The sequence below is a fragment of the Cavia porcellus genome, unplaced genomic scaffold (assembly GCF_034190915.1).
Source record: "Cavia porcellus strain 051 isolate PalLab524CR breed Dunkin Hartley unplaced genomic scaffold, mCavPor4.1 scaffold_29, whole genome shotgun sequence".
In the NCBI taxonomy this organism is placed as follows: Eukaryota; Metazoa; Chordata; class Mammalia; order Rodentia; family Caviidae; genus Cavia; species Cavia porcellus.
Window position 1 is genome coordinate 11,656,378 of NW_026947512.1, and position 18,710 is coordinate 11,675,087.

The following is an 18,710-nucleotide window of genomic DNA, read 5'->3' on the forward strand; positions in this document are numbered from 1 at the left end:
TTTTTCTGTTTTTTTTTTTTTTCTTTTTCTCCTTAAATAAAATTTAAAAAAAAGAAAAAGAAAAATGTACCATGCCTGGAAACGTGAGGTCCCAAGTTCAATTCCCAGTACCAAAAAAATTTTTAAAAAGGAAAAATATATCAAACATGATTCCACTTGCACTTTTGCATGTTGGTAATTTTTTTAAAATGTAAGAATGGCTAAGGCAATAAAATTCAATTTTTGATGCACTACACTGGAATGGTGTGGACTCATAATTGATTTAGGGGATGTGTTAATGGTGAACTTATTTGGCACAACTTCAGATTTAATTTATTATTAAGACAGTGAGCAAGGTTAAATTAGGGCTTACTCTTCAGTGATGGCTTTTTAAAATTAATTGTCCTCCCTGGTGTGGTGGCACACGTCTGTAACCCCAACACTGGCAGGCTGTAGCAAAGAAGCCCAAGTGTGAGGACAATTTATCAGCTTAATGAGACTTTGTCTCGAAATTTTAAACTCTTTCAAAAAGGCTGGGGATGTAGTTCAGAACAAAGGCCTTGGCTTAGAGCCCCAGTACCAATAAATAAACGAATAGCAGTAAAATAATTGCATTGCTGAGCAACATATGTATTTGTTAGGTCTTGTTAAAAAAAATCTTAGTTTTGGGGCTGGAGATTTAGCTTAGTGGAATAAGCACCTGCCTTGCAAGCAGGCGGTTGTGAGTTCGATCCCCAGTACCAGTAAAAAGAAAAAAAAAAATCTTAGTTTTTTTAATGGAGTGAGGTAGACTGGATTTCCTTGTTTTAGCTTTAGTGATAAACTTTTTTTTTCTTTCTTTCAGAGACAGGGTTTCACTATGAAGTTCAGGCTGGCCTCAAACTCACAGCGATCCTCTTGCTGAGATTACAGGCATGTAACACTATGCCCAGTAGTTTTAGTGTTAAATTTTAACCATGTTTTTGAGGGTTTTTTTCTCCCAACCATTTCCTTTCCCCTGCTAACATTAGAAACACACGTCTCTGTGTGGAGCTCTAGGAGTTCTCTGGTCCAGTGCGTAAAACAAACTACAGACTTTGGAATCAAGGCTTGTCAGCTGCAAGTTGGTTTACATGAGCCAGTTACTTAATTTCTCCAAGCCTCAGTTTCCCCACCTGTTAAATGGAAATATTTTAAAAATGAATAGAAAAGTTGATACCATAGAATATTTTTGAAAACTTAAACAAGAGATATTAAAGTGCCCAGCCCTTAGCTTATCAAATGAGTTAGACATTTTGATTGATTTTGTGACATACTTTTCTCACCTTCCCATAGGTTTACCTTATGAGGTGAGTATTTGTACTTATTTTACAAACTCCGTTAAAATAAATTCAGATTTGACTTTCAAGATTCTATGAGATCTTTTGAGACAAGTGTTCTGTTATCAAAGGAAGGACCTGGTTTTTGTTGCTTTTTTTTTTTTTTTGAGACAAGGTCTCAATACATAGTGAAGGCTGGCCTTGAACTCACTGTGTTGTCCAGGCTGGCCTCAAATTCGAGAGAATCCTCCTGCCTCAGTCTCCTGAGTGATAGAATTACAGGCCTGCACTACACACTTAGCGTGGAAATTTCCGTGGTGTTCACTTCTTAGCAACATTTGAGTAAAAGGAGCCATGGAAAGAATTGTAGGGGTTATTTTATCTATTTTGTATATATTTGAAGTTTTCTATTTTGAAAAGCTAGGATAAAGACTAGATTTCCCCCCCCAAAAAAAGGCGTTAAATCAGTCCCACTGAGCAAAGCTTTTCTTGGTGTAGTGTACCCTTCAGACTCAGTGGGTCAATTTAGAAAAGAGGCCATTTCCTCAGAAGTGTTTTTCTTTACACATTCTATTTTTGCTTTTATTAAGGAGAGGCGCCTAAAAAGCAATAATGAAGATTCAATCTCTCTGCAGCTACACAGGCCTCGGCCTGCTACACACCCAAGGCAGAGACTCCAGGGAAATCTAGGCGAGAATCACACTGCTGATGAGTCAGCCCATGGCACACTTTCCCTGCGATGATACTAAATCAAAGCTTGGCTTAATGACTAGGTCTGCTTGGCTGCTACAGTGCTGCATCGGGGGTGATAATAAGATTGAAGGTGTAGCTATGAATAGACTCTTAACGCTTCTTTCTTTTTCTGGTAATATTTGTTGCAAAAGTCAGAGTGTTACAGATCTAATGAAGGTATTATTAGGATATTTTTAAATGGCACTCCATCAGTTTTTTAGTTTCAAAAAAAAAGATGCCTCTTTTTCTGCCCTAAACCATTTGACAAGGTTATTTATGCATTAGGTTGTACCCGCCTAGTCTTTCCCGTAAAGGCTGTGTTTTGCTGGTTTGTCAGGTGACTCATCTACTATCTATGCATACGATTATAGTTCACGATGTTGTAAGAATTAATTAATGTTTGCCTTGCACTTTACAATCCTTAGATGAAAGGCACTAAGGAAATGTAATGTGCCTACATCAAATAATAACACCAATGCACATCATCAAGAATATGAGGGCTGGGCATCAGGATGCATGCTTTTAATCCCAGCACTCAGAAGGCTGAGGTAGGAGGGTTGCCATGAGTTTGAGGCCAGCCTAGACTATAGAGTGAGACCTTATCTCAAAACAAAAGTGTGTGTGTGTGTGTGTGTGTGTGTGTGTGTGTCGGTGTCGATCCCGGCCGGCAGGAAAAAACACACGACACGAGTAGTCGGCGGATAGCCTCTGATTTATTTTCTCTCTCCGTACGCCCTGTTCCGGGATCTCGGATCCCGCCTGAGGGAAGCCTCCTCTGGTCCGTTCCCTACGGCTCCTTGTGTGCTTCTCTCAGCAGTCCCTCTTCTTGGTGTGTGTACTCGCCCCAGGGGTGGTGTCAGCATATATATGGACACATCGACCAATCACATCAAAGTAGGCAAGACGAGCTGATTGGCCAGCGTCAGCTGTTGCTGGGCAGACTAGCTTACAGGGCGTGTTGTTTACTAGCTAGGGAGCAGGAAATGGGCGCCATCTTGGCATACTCGATGGGAGGGGTAATCTAGCTCAGGCTTCACTCCTCACCACAGGCCTCATATCACTCGGTCGACGGGAGGGGCAATCTAGCTCAGGCTTCACTCCTCACCACAGGCCTCATATCACTCGGTCGAGCTCCCAACATCTCCCCCTTCTTTATTTATTAAGATAGGGCGGTCTGTGGGTCCATGTGAGGTGTCTGGGAGTGGGCCTATTTCGCAGGCCGAGGCATGAGAGAATGTAGAGGTCTATACCCTGCTGTGCATCACCTTGTCTCGTACATATCCTTGCGCCAGGACCATGCTCAAGGTGAGTGGTTCATTTTTTCGCAGGGCCAGGCTTTTGTGAACCGAACCTGGATGCATATAGACATTCATTCCTGCCTTCCCCTCAACCCTCGAGGCGGATGGCACTGCAGTACCCTTGGTCTCGCATCTCAATGCCATAACTCTCACTCCCTAGAGGACCCTCGGAGTAGAGCCTGTCTTAGGTTGATCAGGAGAACTTCTCCCGTCTTACCCGTCGTTGGCTTGCCCACTCAACTCTTAAAGCTTATATCTTGGGGGAGACACGGAGGGGTCAGCCGAGTGACATTTGAGGAACCGCGTAATCACTAATTACCAACCATAATCCCCGTTCACTACAATCACTAATTACTATTTTCTAATTATCAATGGGAACACGCCTTAAGCGTGGGGTCCTTCTAGTCTAAGTTCGCAGCCGCGACGGGGAAGGAGACGTACGTAATAATACTAGAACATCCGTAAGAATAATGGCGAGGGCAGCCACGTACTGGTTAAAGGAGCCGTGCCTTTCTAGCCTGAGCCCAGAAAACGCTAGGTGTGGAATCCCCTTGACTCTGGGCCAGCAACATCATCAATGTCATATGTGTCTTTTGGGTCGCCCTTATCGACCGCAGGCACCTAAGAGTCACGAGAGTGACAATCACAAGAGCAAGAATGATCCCATACGCAAGAAGTGACGAAGGTTTGAAGAAGGAGCCTATCTGGCTTAGGACATCATCAAAAAAGGAGGCTGTAAGTATAGGCACCTCTATCTGATCTAGCTGCCGGATAGTCATATCCAGGCGCACGCTAGCGTTCCAAAAGGAAGAATTATAGGTGGTGAGAACATAATCCTGAAATTGCCTGTAAGCCGAACGGTTGACCTGGATGGGGGTAACGCACAACTGGGTGAATGCCCATCTGGCGTCACATAAATTGTTAGCCACCTCCCAGAGTCCCTGGACTTCCTGAGCGATTAGGTCGATCTGCTGCTGTAACGCCATTATGGCGTTGTGCTGGAGGAGGTTGACTTCTTGTTGCTCCCTCAGCGCCAGGGAGGTGGTGTCCGTAAGATTGGTAAAGGCCTGAGCCGTCAGCGTAGACTGGGTCAGAGCAACGGCAGCCGTCACAGCCGTCGCAGTCAGAGTCACGAACAGTGCTGTCAGGGCCGCTGTGATCCCAAAATCTCTCTTACGTCTGAGCATGGGTAGTTGGTCCTGCTGATAGACGGGATGAACCCAAACAGATTCGTTAAAGGGAACCCACATCAGTGGGGGTCGAAGAGCCAACATAGCATACGGGAAAGACCCATTCCAGCAGTTCCCTGTAAAGCATGGTTGGTTACTGCACTTAAAGGAGATGTCAGCAGAGAATACCCATAAGTAGGGCGGTTTTACGCATGCAGCCTCAGAATTAAGGGTGACATTGGTGGTTCCATTAGAGGCAGAAGCGTTAATAGCGAGCATGGGTCTTAAGTCCATGCAGGCTCCGGTGGAGAGGCACAACCAATTTTCATTAAGGGGGAAGGGGAAGCTTATTGCCCACTTGTTGTTCACTCTCAGGTAGGACTCCCACCAGGTCAACGCGAATATGTTGTTACTACCGGATGGAGGAGAGAACCGGGACCACCAAGACATGTTTAGATGAGTCACTCCCACGCCGTCGACAGTACAGGGCTGCCATGAAAGTTGTGACAGGTCCACCATCTGTCTTTTTCGGCTTGGGGACACACGGTATGGGCATGTGGGGAAATCGGGACGGGTGTGCATGGCTGCTCGGGGTTTGCAGGTTGAGTTAAAAGTGATGACTCCGCCGCTAAGTGTGCCAGCTTTAAAACATCCAGGCGAATGCAGGGATGGGACAGACAACCTCACCGTCAGGGAGGTATTGTACCATTTTACAAGGAGGGGCAGGAAGCTAACGCAGGATCCCCGGTGACACGAGGGGTTACTATTAGTGGAAAAAATGACCACGTCATTGGTGATGGGAAGGTCAAAACGTATGGGTCTGATGGTTAACGGTATATCTGGTATGCAAGGCAATCTGGCGGAGCAGTTTTTTGCATACAACTTTGGGAGAGAGGGGGCTGTGGTGGAGATAGCGGCTAGCGCTGGCGGATGATGTATCGCTGCCCACACCAAGTCTGCTCCTATTTCAGTAGTGGTGGTGAGCATCAAAACCAGAAGGAAGGGGGCTGCCGGAAGGCGGCGTGGCCTAGCCACTCTGGCTGCACCGTACCCTAAAAGAGAGCCAATTACTATCGAGAGCATAATCATTACTGTGTCCCATAAGTCATACGGTATTCCTCGGTCGAGCAGCAATATCCTGGTCGGACCGATCTTGATTAGGCTGTCCGCTGCCGTTGAGTTTTGGAGTGTCTCCTGCATTATGTTTCGTTGGATTCGCCACACGCGTCAGCCGTTCTGGGACCCACAATGGTTCTCGTCCTGGTTCCTGCGGGAAAACACAAACCGCACCTCGGTTCCAGCTAACTACTGGATCCGGGCCCATCCATTGTCCCGTCAGGACATCTTTCCATTTCACCCATCCCCTATTGCCAGGAGATGGATTACAATGTTCCATGGCCGGGGAGTGATTGTTGTTATTCAGGTTCAGAAAATTGTATGTGAACAGTGCCATGGAGAGCCGTGCCTTTGGGGGCAGGCCCTGACTTATTCCCCCTTTTTGTTTTTGTAGAATATCTTTAAGGCTCCTATGAGCCCTTTCAATAATTCCTTGACCTTGGGGATTGTATGGGATGCCATGTTTTAACTGTACCCCCATTTTTTCACAGAACTCATTAAAGGCTCTGCTTGTATAAGCTGGTCCATTATCAGTTTTTAATATTTTTGGTTTGTCCCATGCGGCCCAAGCTGTCAGGCAATGATTGATTACATGAGACACCTTTTCGCCAGTTTCAGCAGTCGCAAATATAATATGAGAGCAGGTGTCCGTAGAGACATGAACATATTTAAGAGATCCGAATTCTATCATATGTGTGACATCCATTTGCCAAGTGTCGCCAGGAATCAATCCCCTGGGGTTAACTCCCGTTGATACGACGGGTGTGTATGTGGCGCAAGAGCCGCATAACCGTACGATGTCCCGCGCGTCAGCCCTGGAAATGTGGTACTGGTTGGCTAACGTCCTGGCGTTGACATGAAATCTGTCATGAAACAGACGGGCTTGTTCTATTGAAGATAACATATTGAGTATCCACAACGGGCGAGTGGCCACGTCAGCTGCCGCATTGCCCTGTACCATGGGCCCTGGCAGGCGCGTATGTGCTCTTATGTGAGTGATGTATATTTTGTTGTGTCTATTTATCAGCAGAGTCTGGATAGACAAAAACAAATTAGTCACTTTGGAGGTTGGCTTAATCGGGCCCGCAGTCTCAAGGACCTGCATGGCATTAACAACGTATTTTGAGTCAGAAACAATATTAAGGGCCCCTGGGAACTTCTCGAGGACGGTTTGTACAATTTGTAACTCTACCACCTGTGGTTGATCTGGTTCAAATTGTATGCTGATCGGAGGCATACCTGAGACCACATAAGCCCCTATCCCGGTTTTTGACCCGTCCGTATAGATCGTTGTTGCAGGAGTAAGTGGTGTGGACGCGGTGATTTTTGGAAATATCACCGGATGTTGAGTAACAAACTGTAGTATGGGGTCCCTGGGGAACTGGTTGTCTATCTCCCCAAGAAAAACACATCTCAGGATGGCCCACGTATCTATACAAGCAGTCAGGATTTTTATTTGAGAAGCGGTATAAGGTACCCGAATAGCATGGGGTGCAGAGCCAAAATGTTGGATAGCCCTGCCATGTGCCTCCAAGGCCAGGGAAGCGACCGTTTCCGGATAATGTTCGATAATCTTGGCAGGTGAGACCTTAGGGTGCACCCACAAAAGTGGTCCCTTTTGCCAAATCACTGCCGTAGGTTGAGAAACGGTCTGCAACAAGCAGACCTCAAAAGGCTGTTCTGAGTCAATTCTCCGCAATGCAGCTGTACTTAGGGCTTCCTCTATCTTTCTCAGAGCAACTCTGGCTTCCGGGGTGAACTCCCTGGGGGAGGCAATATCCGGGTCTCCTTTCAGGAGGTCGAACAGGGGCTTTAAGTCCGAGTTAGGGATGTGTAAATAAGGTCTGATCCAGTTTATATCTCCCAGTAGCTTTTGCATGTCATTCAAGGTCCTTAGGCTATCTGTTCTGATGGTTACCTTTTGTGGAGAAATCGATGTGGGGGAGACTTTGGTGCCCAGGTAGGTCACTATGTCTCCTCCCTGAATCTTGTCAGGGGCAATATGTAAATTTGCCTTTCTCAGGGCCCTGACCAATTGGCCAAGCATATCCTCCAACTCAGTCACATCTTTTGCACTGATTAGCAAATCATCCATGTAATGAATACATCTAATTCTGGGGAAGGCTTCACGCAAGGGGGCCAGTAGAAAATCAAGATACATCTGACACATGGTGGGACTGTTGGCCATACCCTGGGGTAATGTAACCCACTCGTACCTCTGATCAGGACTCTCTTGGTTAATGGTGGGTAGGGTAAAGGCGAATCTGTGGGTGTCCTCTGGATGCAGGGGGATTGAGAAAAAACAGTCTCTAAGATCTATGGCATAAACTGGCCAGGACCGAGGGATGGCTGAGAGGGCTGGTAGTCCCCTCTGGATCGCCCCCAGGGGCTGCATCTGTGAGTTGACAGCCCTCAGATCATGGAGCAGCCTCCACTTGCCTGATTTCTTCCTGATAACAAAGACAGGGGTATTCCAAGGGGAGGTTGACGGCTTTACGTGTCCCGCCTGAAACTGGGTTTTGACTATCTCAGTTAATGCTAAAAGCTTCTCCTTGGGTAAGGGCCACTGAGGCACCCAAACTGGATTTTGAGATTTCCAGGTGATCTTAATTGGAGCGGGCAGGAGAAGTTTCTCAGTGACCCCTAGGAAAAACCCAACCCGTGTCTACCTTCCCTTTTTTCTACAGGTACGGGGGATGTCCGGCCCTGCAGGGCTGCGCCCAGGCCCTTGCCGGGGACATATCCCTGATTTTTGAGTATCCCTTTGGCTTGGGGAGAGCAGGTGGATGTAAGAGTGACATCCATCTGGGTGAGAACGTCTCTTCCCCACAAGGATACTGGCAGCTGCAAGACAAAAGGTTGAAAATGTCCTCGGTGACCTTCCTCATCACCCCAAGGCAGGGTCACAGCACTAACCTGGGGGGCAGCCACTATCCCCAATCCTTGGAGTGTGTTGTCAGCTGTGTTGGTAGGCCAACTAGGGGGCCAGTCTTTCTTGGAGACGATGGAACGGTCTGCCCCTGTATCTAGGAGTCCTGTTATCTTTTTTCCGTTAATCCTGAGCGATAGCATGGGCCTTTTATCAAGAGTCATATGAAGCCCTTCAAAAATTTCCTTAGAGGAGCCAAGTCCCTGACCCCCTCTAACCCGTTGACCGGACCGGGGTCTCTCATGGAGACTGGGGAACAGTAAAAGTTGTGCTATCTTATCCCCTTCATCAATTACTATGGTCCCTATATGAGATTGTACCATGATTTTGATGTTTCCTAAATAATCTGGGTCTACAACTCCAGGGATCACGGTAAGGCCCCGGAGGGCTGTGGAGGACTGTCCAATCACTAAACCAACTAGCTTGTCGGGTAGTGGTCCTTTGGAGGTGGTTTCAACCACCTGAACGCCCATATCGGGTGTTAATAGGAGTCTGGAGGCGACACAGAGGTCCACGCCTGCTGGCCCGGGGGTGGCCCCTGTGGGGGGGTGCCATCTTGTGTTGTCCTGTCTAGGGAGTGGGGGCCCGTCCGTAAGGAGGGCCCCCTCTGGCCGTTTTTTGGCTCCGTAGTCTCCCTGCCACTAATACGGTTCCCCTGGGCATCAAAAATAGATCTGCAATCTTTTGCTTTGTGAGAACCTTTACCGCACCTTTCGCAGGTTCCCGTTCGTCTGTCTGATTCCTGTCTCTTGGATATAAACTCCCCCTGTCCGGTCTTGGGGCAGTTTTTCCTTATATGGCTGGGATCCCCACACTGGAAACATCCCCTGGGCTTACCAGGGTGATTGGTCTTCTGAGGCCCTGTCTGTTGTAAGGCGGCGGCTAAAAGGGCAGCCACGCCTGAGTTGGATAATGGCCCCCCTATTTCTCTACAAATTTTAATCCACGCCTCTATGTTTTTACCTTTATGGGGTGCTATGGCTGCCCTGCAGTCCTTGGTGCACTGTTCGAAGATTAACTGTTTAATAAGAGGAGCAGCAGCACTCGGATCTGAAAAGAGTCTGTCAGCTGCCTCCTGCATTCTGGCCACAAAATCCACAAAAGGTTCTGTGTTGCCCTGAACAATTTTAGAGAGGCATTGTGAGGCCACCCCTGTGTTGTTTACCTGCTTCCAGGCGCGGATGCCTATGTTATGTATCTGTTCATACACATTTGGAGGGAATCTAGTTTGATCTTGAGCGTACTGACCCTTACCCATAAGCATATCCTCATTTTGCCCCCTATGGCCCCTAGCCGCATTTTTTTCAGCCTGTTCGGCGGCAAACTCAGTATACCAGGCGCGCCAATCCAGAAAAGCCCCGGGGGCCAGGCAGGCTTTAGCCAGTTGGGTCCAATCACTGGGCGTCAGAAAGCCACCGGCAGACAAATTCTCCAACATAGTTATAGTGTAAGGAGCAGTAGGGCCAAATGTGGCAACCGCATTTTTAAGCTCCTTAATTTGCTTGATCTCCAGTGGTTCCCAGTAATTGGGTCCTTGGCCTTGCGCTAGGAGCACCGGATAAAGCCCACATTGTTCATACTCATTCGCCCCTTGAGGAATCTGTTCCATTCTAAATGTCCATCTACGAAAATACCTTCCCTGGGACCTTGGCATTTTTTCACAGGGTGGTGCCTCCCCATGAGATGTCTGTCCCTCCCTATCACAAAATTGTATCTCTTTGTAACATGGCCGACCAGTCTTTGGGGCACAAGATGGCGGGTCGCCAGGCAGACAAGATGGTGGCCCTACATGTGACAACGGTCCAGGCCACTCCCTCCATGGGGGGGGTGACGGAGGATGGCCCCAGGCCGCCATCTCACCACAGGAACCGGTGTTTGGGACCTCCCAGGGTGGCGCGGAAGGCTCTACGGCTTTCCGTTGGGGAGTGCTCAGGAGTTTCCTTCCCTTCTCTAGGTCTGTCTGCATCTTGACTAGGTCTCTACGTAAAGCTGCAAAGGGATTAGGGGGGTCACTTGCCTCATTGTCCTCGCCTTCCGAGGTATCTGAGCCCGAGGAATCCGAGGCAGGGGGTACCTCTCTCTTGCCTCGCTCTCGCGAGCGCCTCCGCACGCTCCCTGCGACGGACCCCTCTCGGGAGGACTCCGAACGGGCCCCTTCAAAAGCTCGGCGGGCCTGAGAGAGCCCATCTGCGCTATCCTTAGCCCCATTCCTCTCCCCTTTGAGGCATGAATGAATCATCTCCCAGAGCGGCCGAACCGAAAGTGGGAGTCGGCGCTCCTCTTCTGCTCTCTCTAAATCCTTACCTAATTTCTCCCAGCAAGGTAGGGACAAGTGCCCCGTCGGCAGGAACCAGGGTGCCGCCTCATCTACTTGTTGGAGAAACTCCGTAAGTGTCTTGGAGCTCATTGATATACCTGAAATCTTGAGCAGGTCTTTCACCGCTCTTACCAGTGACTTGGAACTCTTAGTGGGTAAGTTGCCCATGCCTGTCACTGAGGAGTCCGTTCTCACCGTGTGAGGCTAACCTGCCACATACACGTGAGCTTGAGGGGAGTCTAAAAAGCCCTGTAGGTGCGCGCCACCCAGAGCCCAGGTTTATCCCCTACTCACCTGTCCTGCAGAGCAATACTGGAGCGTCGTCCGCCTCGCCTCGGGGGTGATCAGCTCCCCGTACGGGCCACCAAATGTCGGTGTCGATCCCGGCCGGCAGGAAAAAACACACGACACGAGTAGTCGGCGGATAGCCTCTGATTTATTTTCTCTCTCCGTACGCCCTGTTCCGGGATCTCGGATCCCGCCTGAGGGAAGCCTCCTCTGGTCCGTTCCCTACGGCTCCTTGTGTGCTTCTCTCAGCAGTCCCTCTTCTTGGTGTGTGTACTCGCCCCAGGGGTGGTGTCAGCATATATATGGACACATCGACCAATCACATCAAAGTAGGCAAGACGAGCTGATTGGCCAGCGTCAGCTGTTGCTGGGCAGACTAGCTTACAGGGCGTGTTGTTTACTAGCTAGGGAGCAGGAAATGGGCGCCATCTTGGCATACTCGATGGGAGGGGTAATCTAGCTCAGGCTTCACTCCTCACCACAGGCCTCATATCACTCGGTCGACGGGAGGGGCAATCTAGCTCAGGCTTCACTCCTCACCACAGGCCTCATATCACTCGGTCGAGCTCCCAACATGTGTGAATATCAGTTCCTGCCCAACATGATGATGTATGCCTATAATCCCAGCATTCATGTAGCTGAGGCAGGAGGGGCAGCTGCAAGTTTGAGGCAGTCTCATCACAAACAGCACCAAATATCAGTTCCTCCTGCTCACGCTCCTTTGCCTGGGTTGCGCCTCTCAGCATCTCAGCTCAGAGTTTCCACATCTGGTTGCCTTCCTTGAACACATTTTCACCCTGTGTAGCAAACTCCTCCTAGCTAAAGTCCCTTTCTGCCTTGGAAGGCAGCTGTTTCCACTCTCACCAGCCTGAGATAACAGCCTGCTCAACGGCACTGTTCTCCTTGGAAGGAAGCCTCCTTCACAGTCTTTACATCACTGTTTTCCCCCTCTACTAATCTTATTTTTTGTTTGCTTTTTGATATAGGGACTTGCTATGTATTCCAGACGGATCTTGGACTCATTGCGTAACCCAGGCTGATCTTACGCTCACAGTAATCCTCCTGCCTCAGCCTCCCAAGTGCTAGAATTACAGGTATGCACCACCATGTTTGGCTACAATCTAAATTTAATGTTGGTTTTCTGTTGTCTTATTTTGAAGCCCTAAAATGCTTTCATTCTTTGATTTTGACTGGTTTTGTGTCTTTCATTTTGTTTGATTTTATTGTGTGTGATGGGAATTGACAGCTATTTTGAAGAAAACGAGAGATTATGATAGCTATTGCTGATTTCCTGTTGTCTTGTTTTGAAGTCCTGTATCACTTGCATTATTCTGTTCTGATTTGCTTTATTATTTTTTGTATTGTTTTACTGTCTTTAAAATTAAAAAGGCTATAGTTAAAACCACAAAAAATCTAAATTTAATCTATTCATCTTGAGAGAGAAAGAGAGGAGAGGAGACAAGAACATCCTCTTGCAGGTCATGTCCCCGTGAGCCACCTCCATCAGGCCCAGCATCCCACCAGCACATTTTGCTTCTGAACCCATTCAGGGATTCATCCACTGATGAATGGTGGGTGTGGCACCACCCACCTTCCAAACATGAGACTCTGGGGAGCATTTTAGATTTCAACCGTAACACATTCTTACAGTTTCTGACTAGTTAGTGCTTCCCCTGACTGTGCTTATTCTCAGTAATTATGCTCTATTTTTAAACTCATTTGGCTTCTGGGCACCTAAAGTTTGTACCATGGACTTTCATGTCCTTACTCTTCCCTACAAAATACCCTCCTCTAGAGTAAAGGCTGGTTTGTTTGTTTGTTTGGTTGGTTGGTACCGGGGATCAAACTCTCGATCTTGCACTTGCCAGGCAGGCACTTATGCCACTGAGCCAAATCCCCGGCCCTCACGGGCTGATTTTTAGAAACATTTGCATCTTATACAGACTAGTCGTGAAGAAGCATGAATGGACACAAGATTTCTTTTTTTTTTTTTTTTGAAGAATGGGTCTCACTATGCAATTCAGGATGGCCTTGAACCCAGTATGGAGCCCAGGTTGGCCTTAAACTCATGGAAATTCTCTTGCCTCAGCCTCTTAATTGCTGGGATGATAGACCTAGGCCACCATGCCTGGCTAAGATTTTATTCTCTAATACCCACAAGAACTATTGAGAAAGCTAGTGGACATGTCCAATCCATTTCCTGACCTGTGAAGAAAGATATTTTGTCTAGGAGCAAGGATCATCAGCCTGTGTGCCCTCTGCTACAAGAAAAGGAATATTTCATTAGCTGTGCTCAAAGCTAAAAGGAAATATTACCCCCAGGGTAATTACCCCCAGGGAATTTTCTATTTCCCTTGCTACAATTCTGCTTTCACTAATAAACTTCCTGGGTTTCCAGGTTCTTCATAGCAAGAAGAGTGAGTTGCAGGTTAAGAATCTCATCTGGAAAAGAATACACCTTATAAGACTATGACTGTGAAATTAGGCCTGGTGGTGCACACCTGTAATTCCAGCACTCAGGTGGCTGAGGCAGAAGGATCTCTGTGAGTTTGAGGACAACCTGAGCTAAATAGTGAGTTCAAGGCCATCCTGAACACACACACACACACACACACATATAAGGCTGTGATATCAGTGTCCTATGAGGTTGATTAGAGTGAATTGCCTTTAAGACTCTCACCACCTCTGGGTGAATGAGAAAATCCAGTATATGAATCTCCTAAACTGAAGAGAGTCACCAGGCAAAGGTGATCTTGCCAAATATTCTGCCAAAGAGCCTGCCAGGGCAGTCAGCCCTTAAACTAAACTTGTATGCAGTGTGCTCCTCAATCCTCTTCAAAAAAGCTGTCACACGCTTCCCTTTGTCAAACAATCTGTCCTGATCGGGCTACAACAGGGAGGCATGGACTTCACAGCTCGGCAGCCACAGGAGTCATGAGTTAGGAATCGTGGTGACTTACTAAGCCACTGCCTTGGTCAGCTTTCTCTCACTGTAACAAATACCTGAGATAGGCACATTATGAAGGTTTATTCAGGTTCACAGTTTGTGGGGCTTTGGGTCATGACTGGTTGGCTCCATTGCTTTTGGGCCCCTAGGAAGGTAGACATCCTGTCAGAGGCACATGATGGGAAAAAACTGCTCAACTCTCCAAGAGTCAGGGCGCACAGAGAGAAAAAGAGGAAGGGACAGGGCCCCCAAGGAGCTAAAGGCCTCTCAGTGGATTCTGTCTCTTAAAAGTTTTCACAACAACCGATAGCATCTTTCTAGAGACCAAAGCTCCAAACAAGGAATTTGGGAGGACTTTTAAAACCTAAACTATTGGGGCTGGGGATTTAGCTCAGCGGCATAACCCCCTTCCTTGCAAGCAGGCAGTCATGAGTTCGATCCCCGGTACCGAAAAAGACCAAAAAAAATACACCAAAAAACCAAAAAATCCAAACTATTAACTGGGAGTAGAGGCACATGTCTGTAATATCACTCAGGAAGCTGAGGCAGGAGGAGCCTGAGTTATATAAGCAAAGTTCAAGGGCAGCCTATTCTACATAGCAAGACTCTGTCTCAAAGAAACAACATCCAAACCACTACAGTCACCCCAGAACAGCTGCCAACCCTTTTGTTATTATCAAGTAGGATGCTGCTATGTAAAAGGAGTCAAACATGTAACCGCTTAATAAATAACAACTACACAAAAACCAGTTCCAGGTAAGACTATGATAAAATTAGTTTACCCCCAACCTACTGAATAATTTTGGTAAAATACAAGGAACAACTTGTAGAACGTGTTTTTTGGGTTTTTTTGGTTTTTTGTCTTTTTCCTTTTTATCGGTACCAGGGATCAAACTCACGACTGCCTGCTTATAAAGCAGGCACTTATGCCACTGAGCTAAACCCCCAGCCCCAGAACGTGTTTACATTTTGGGAATAATTGTTACTTTCTCATTTTTGTCATGTCTTTTGACTACAAACATGTTTCCGCATAGCAATTAACAGTGATTTCTTGGAAAGAAAGGAGCCCTCTGAGTTTTCTCCTGAGGTCAAGCAGTCTTTGCTCAGATAGCCTTATAAGGAAAACAGTAGACAGGTTGGTGGCAGTTGAGAAGAAAGGAATGCAGGGTGAGTCACAGAGCCAGAAAGAGACACAGAAAGAACCAGAGACAGAGGGAGGGGGAGAAAGGGAGAGAGGGAGAGAGACAGAGAGAGGGGAAGAGAGAGAAAGAGAGAGAGTGTTGAGAGGTGTCACTAAATCTCTAGAAATACTTCACGATCTCCTCAGAGACAAGAGCATCTGATTTAACTAAAGGTCAGCCCAATGCTTGTTCTCAGTTCTTCTAATAGAGAGACTCCAACCCTTTTATACATTGAAGTTATTTGTAAGTGAGCTCTTGGTTAATACCCAAGAATGTACTTTTTGTGAACTTTTCCCCAGGAAATTGAAATACATTGTATCCAGTGTACTCTCTGGGTGCTTTAGAACCCTGCTTGGTATTTTTTAAAACTTGATTGTGCCCTTCAACAAACTTTCTGAGTTTCACCATCTTAACATTGAGAACCAAATTGATCTTTTGCTTTGATTCCAAGATCTCCTCTAAGAATACGAGAAATATGTTTTCATCTATCCAGCAACCTCAGGTAGTTTCTCCTTCCCCTACTTTTTAGCTGTGCAACTTGAGTCCAAACTCTGGATCCCATTTGCAAGACTCAATTCGCCTTGCCGAGACTCAATTACCACTTTCTGACAGGAGAGCTCTGGGGAAGTAACTTAAATGGTCTCCTCCACTTCCTTGTTTGCAATACAGTGATCATAACACTGAAGCTCCAACTTATAAGCGTGTTATAAAAATTTAAATGAATTACTACATTTAGAACAATGCCTGATACGCATGTAGCCTTTAGATGAGATTAATTACTACTGATACTTTTATTTTTCTTTTTAAAATTGCCTACAATTTAGATATTATTCTCCCAAATTCCACTCCTTCTGTATGTTAAGTTCTCTAACTCTTTTCAACTTTAGAGAAAAATATTGGCACAATTTTCATTCATTTTAGGGTTTCTGAAATGGTTTTTGTTTACTACTTCTATTTAAACTCCCCCCCCCCCATTCTGGATTTCATTGCATTTTTAGTCACCACTCCTTCTCTGGAAACAACCCTGGAAAGGTACCAGGAGCTTCCTACTTCCCACGTCCATTGGTCATGTCTTAGTAAATGTGTTACTCGACAGATGTTTCCACATACTCATATTCCATTTACTCATATTCAAAAAATTACAATTTTTAAGTCCTGGGGCTTGAGCCAGGGTCTTTGCACTGAGCAACACTCCCAGTGTTTGTTTGTCTGAGTCAGAGTTTTGCTATAAATTCAAGCTGGACTTGAATTCACCATGTAGTCCAGGTTGGCCTCAAACTCATTGGGAACCTCCTGCCTCTACCTCCCAATAGCTGGAACGTCAGGTATGTGCTACTGCACCTATCTTCGCTTGTCCTTTTTTTGCAATTTTGAGACAGTTCTTGCTAATCACTAAATTGTCTGGTCTTAGCTCAAACTTGCCACCCTCCTGCCTCAGCCTCCTGAAGTGTTGTGATTACAGGCATGCACTTCTGCTGCTGAAACCTCCTTGAAACTGTCCTTGTTGTTGGGTGGGCCATCAACCCTCCTCATTCTCTTCCATTATGAGTTTTTCTTAAAAGTTGCATTGCAATGTTCTTTCTCTTTTCACCGTTAAGTAGTTCTTTTTCTATTAATTTGACAGACCCTCCTTACATGTGATTTCTTCTAGCGAGCCTTCCCTGGGGTGCACTGTCATGGATCTCGTCAAGCTCCCTTCCAGCCTGTATCTGTGCTTCACTCTTGGATCTTGCCCTTCTCATCCCATGCTGTTATTTATTTGCTACTTACGTTGCTCTCCCTTTGGATTAAAACTTCCTCATGAGTTTTATTCGTCTCTGTGTCCCCCGCACTTGCCAAATTTTCACAACAGAATGATTTCCCGATAACTATTTCTGAATGAATGGATGCATGGATCTGCTTTTCAGTGGAAAACCTTCTGTTTCCCACTCACCTTGTTCTTCCCTCTGTTCGGCAGAGCAGTCATTATCATAAAAGATGCCCAGAAGTGGTATGGAAGGATGGTTAGGTACTTGGTAGTGAATATCTGATACCTGATATGTCTGAACACTTATCTTCCTACTACATAAATCATTAATGCTGCATATGAGCTTGTGTGACCATTGGGAACTAGCAAAGAGCAGGCCAGTGGACATTTGACACAAAAATCAAACAACTTAGACTCTAGTTCTTGCTCTGTTACTTGTTCAGTGACCTTGGACAAGTTATTTAGCTGACCTGAAGCTTGAAATTCCTTTCTTTGTGACAGTAATAACCTCTAACCTGCTTATTTGATAGAATTGCAGTATAGAAGATTTGGGGAAAGTATTAAAATGCTTTAAAAATAGTCTTAGATTATTATATTGGTTGCAAAAAAACAAAACACACTCAAATTAGCCAGGAGTGGTGGTGCGCACCTGTAATCCTAGCATTTAGGATGCTGAGGCAGGAGGATTGCCATAAGTTTGAGACCAGCCTGTGATACATAGAGAGTTCAAGGCCAGGCTGAACCTCATAGTGAGACCCTGTCTTGAAAGCAACAACAATAACAAAATAAAACAACAAGAACAAAACACTCAAATTATACTAGGTATTACACAGTTTATTGAAAGGATACACAGAAAATTTCTAAAAGAAAATAAAGGCAAATCTGAGCCACAAGTCACAGTCAGAAAGGAATTGATCAGACTGCATCACGCAGGGGTAACGAGAACTTGAGGACGGTGAACAGGGCAGAGTCTGTGACGAAGTTTCTGAACTGAACATTTCTCCAGGATCCAGCACAAAAAAACAACTCCTTTATTGAAAGAATTTGCCCATTTTTTCCTGAGTACTCAGCTATTGACATTCTGTCTCTTCTCTCTATGCCAATTTACCTCCGAGTGACTGCCTGCTTTTGTTCCAACTACCAACTAAATGACTTTCTAAATGTAGAGGTCAAACACTGGACAGTCCATGGCTGAAGACCAGCCAGTCAAGCTCTCTCTCTAGGTTTTCTCCTAGGAACTTACCCACCCAAGAGCTGCCTTCCGCCAAGTAACACTTCCCCAGCCCAGCGTGGTGGCTGTGGTGATAGTTAAGAGGAGCAGATGTATCCACTTTCACCTGTGCGTAAAGCTCTTGCTCTAGCAGGCATAGCTGAAAATTTCCCTCATAAGAGGCTGTGGGTTCAACTGGCCCATCAGGTGAAACATAGATTGTTTCTAAGCATGAGACAATGCTTGGTGATATTATTATCAATAGCAGAGTTACAAGTTTTAAGCCAAAAGAAAGATGGGGTCATTTTAGGCTTTTGTCAGCAGGATGGGAGATAATCAAGGTGTCCTTTAGAGTTCAGACCCGCAACACCCTATCTGTGACTCAGGCCAAGATCGTATCCCACCAGGCTTACAGAAGCCTTGAAAGGCCACGAGGACAGCTCAGTGGCAGATTGCTTACTCACCCTGGATGATTCCCCAGCACCATAAAAGAACAAAA

The 18,710-nt window shown here is 46.3% G+C and overlaps 1 protein-coding gene across 1 annotated transcript; it reads right to left on the reverse strand.

The window, feature by feature from the left end:
- Positions 1–2,703: 2,703 nt before the first annotated feature.
- Positions 2,704–11,694, reverse strand: LOC134473878 (uncharacterized). Its single transcript, XM_063239658.1, has 2 exons — positions 11,133–11,694; positions 2,704–5,743 (listed from the first exon to the last, which is right to left on the reverse strand). The coding sequence occupies exon 2, from the start codon at positions 5,674–5,676 to the stop codon at positions 3,802–3,804; it is 1,875 nt and encodes a 624-aa protein (XP_063095728.1). The 5' UTR covers positions 5,677–5,743; positions 11,133–11,694; the 3' UTR covers positions 2,704–3,801.
- Between the last annotated feature and the right edge of the window lie 7,016 nt (positions 11,695–18,710).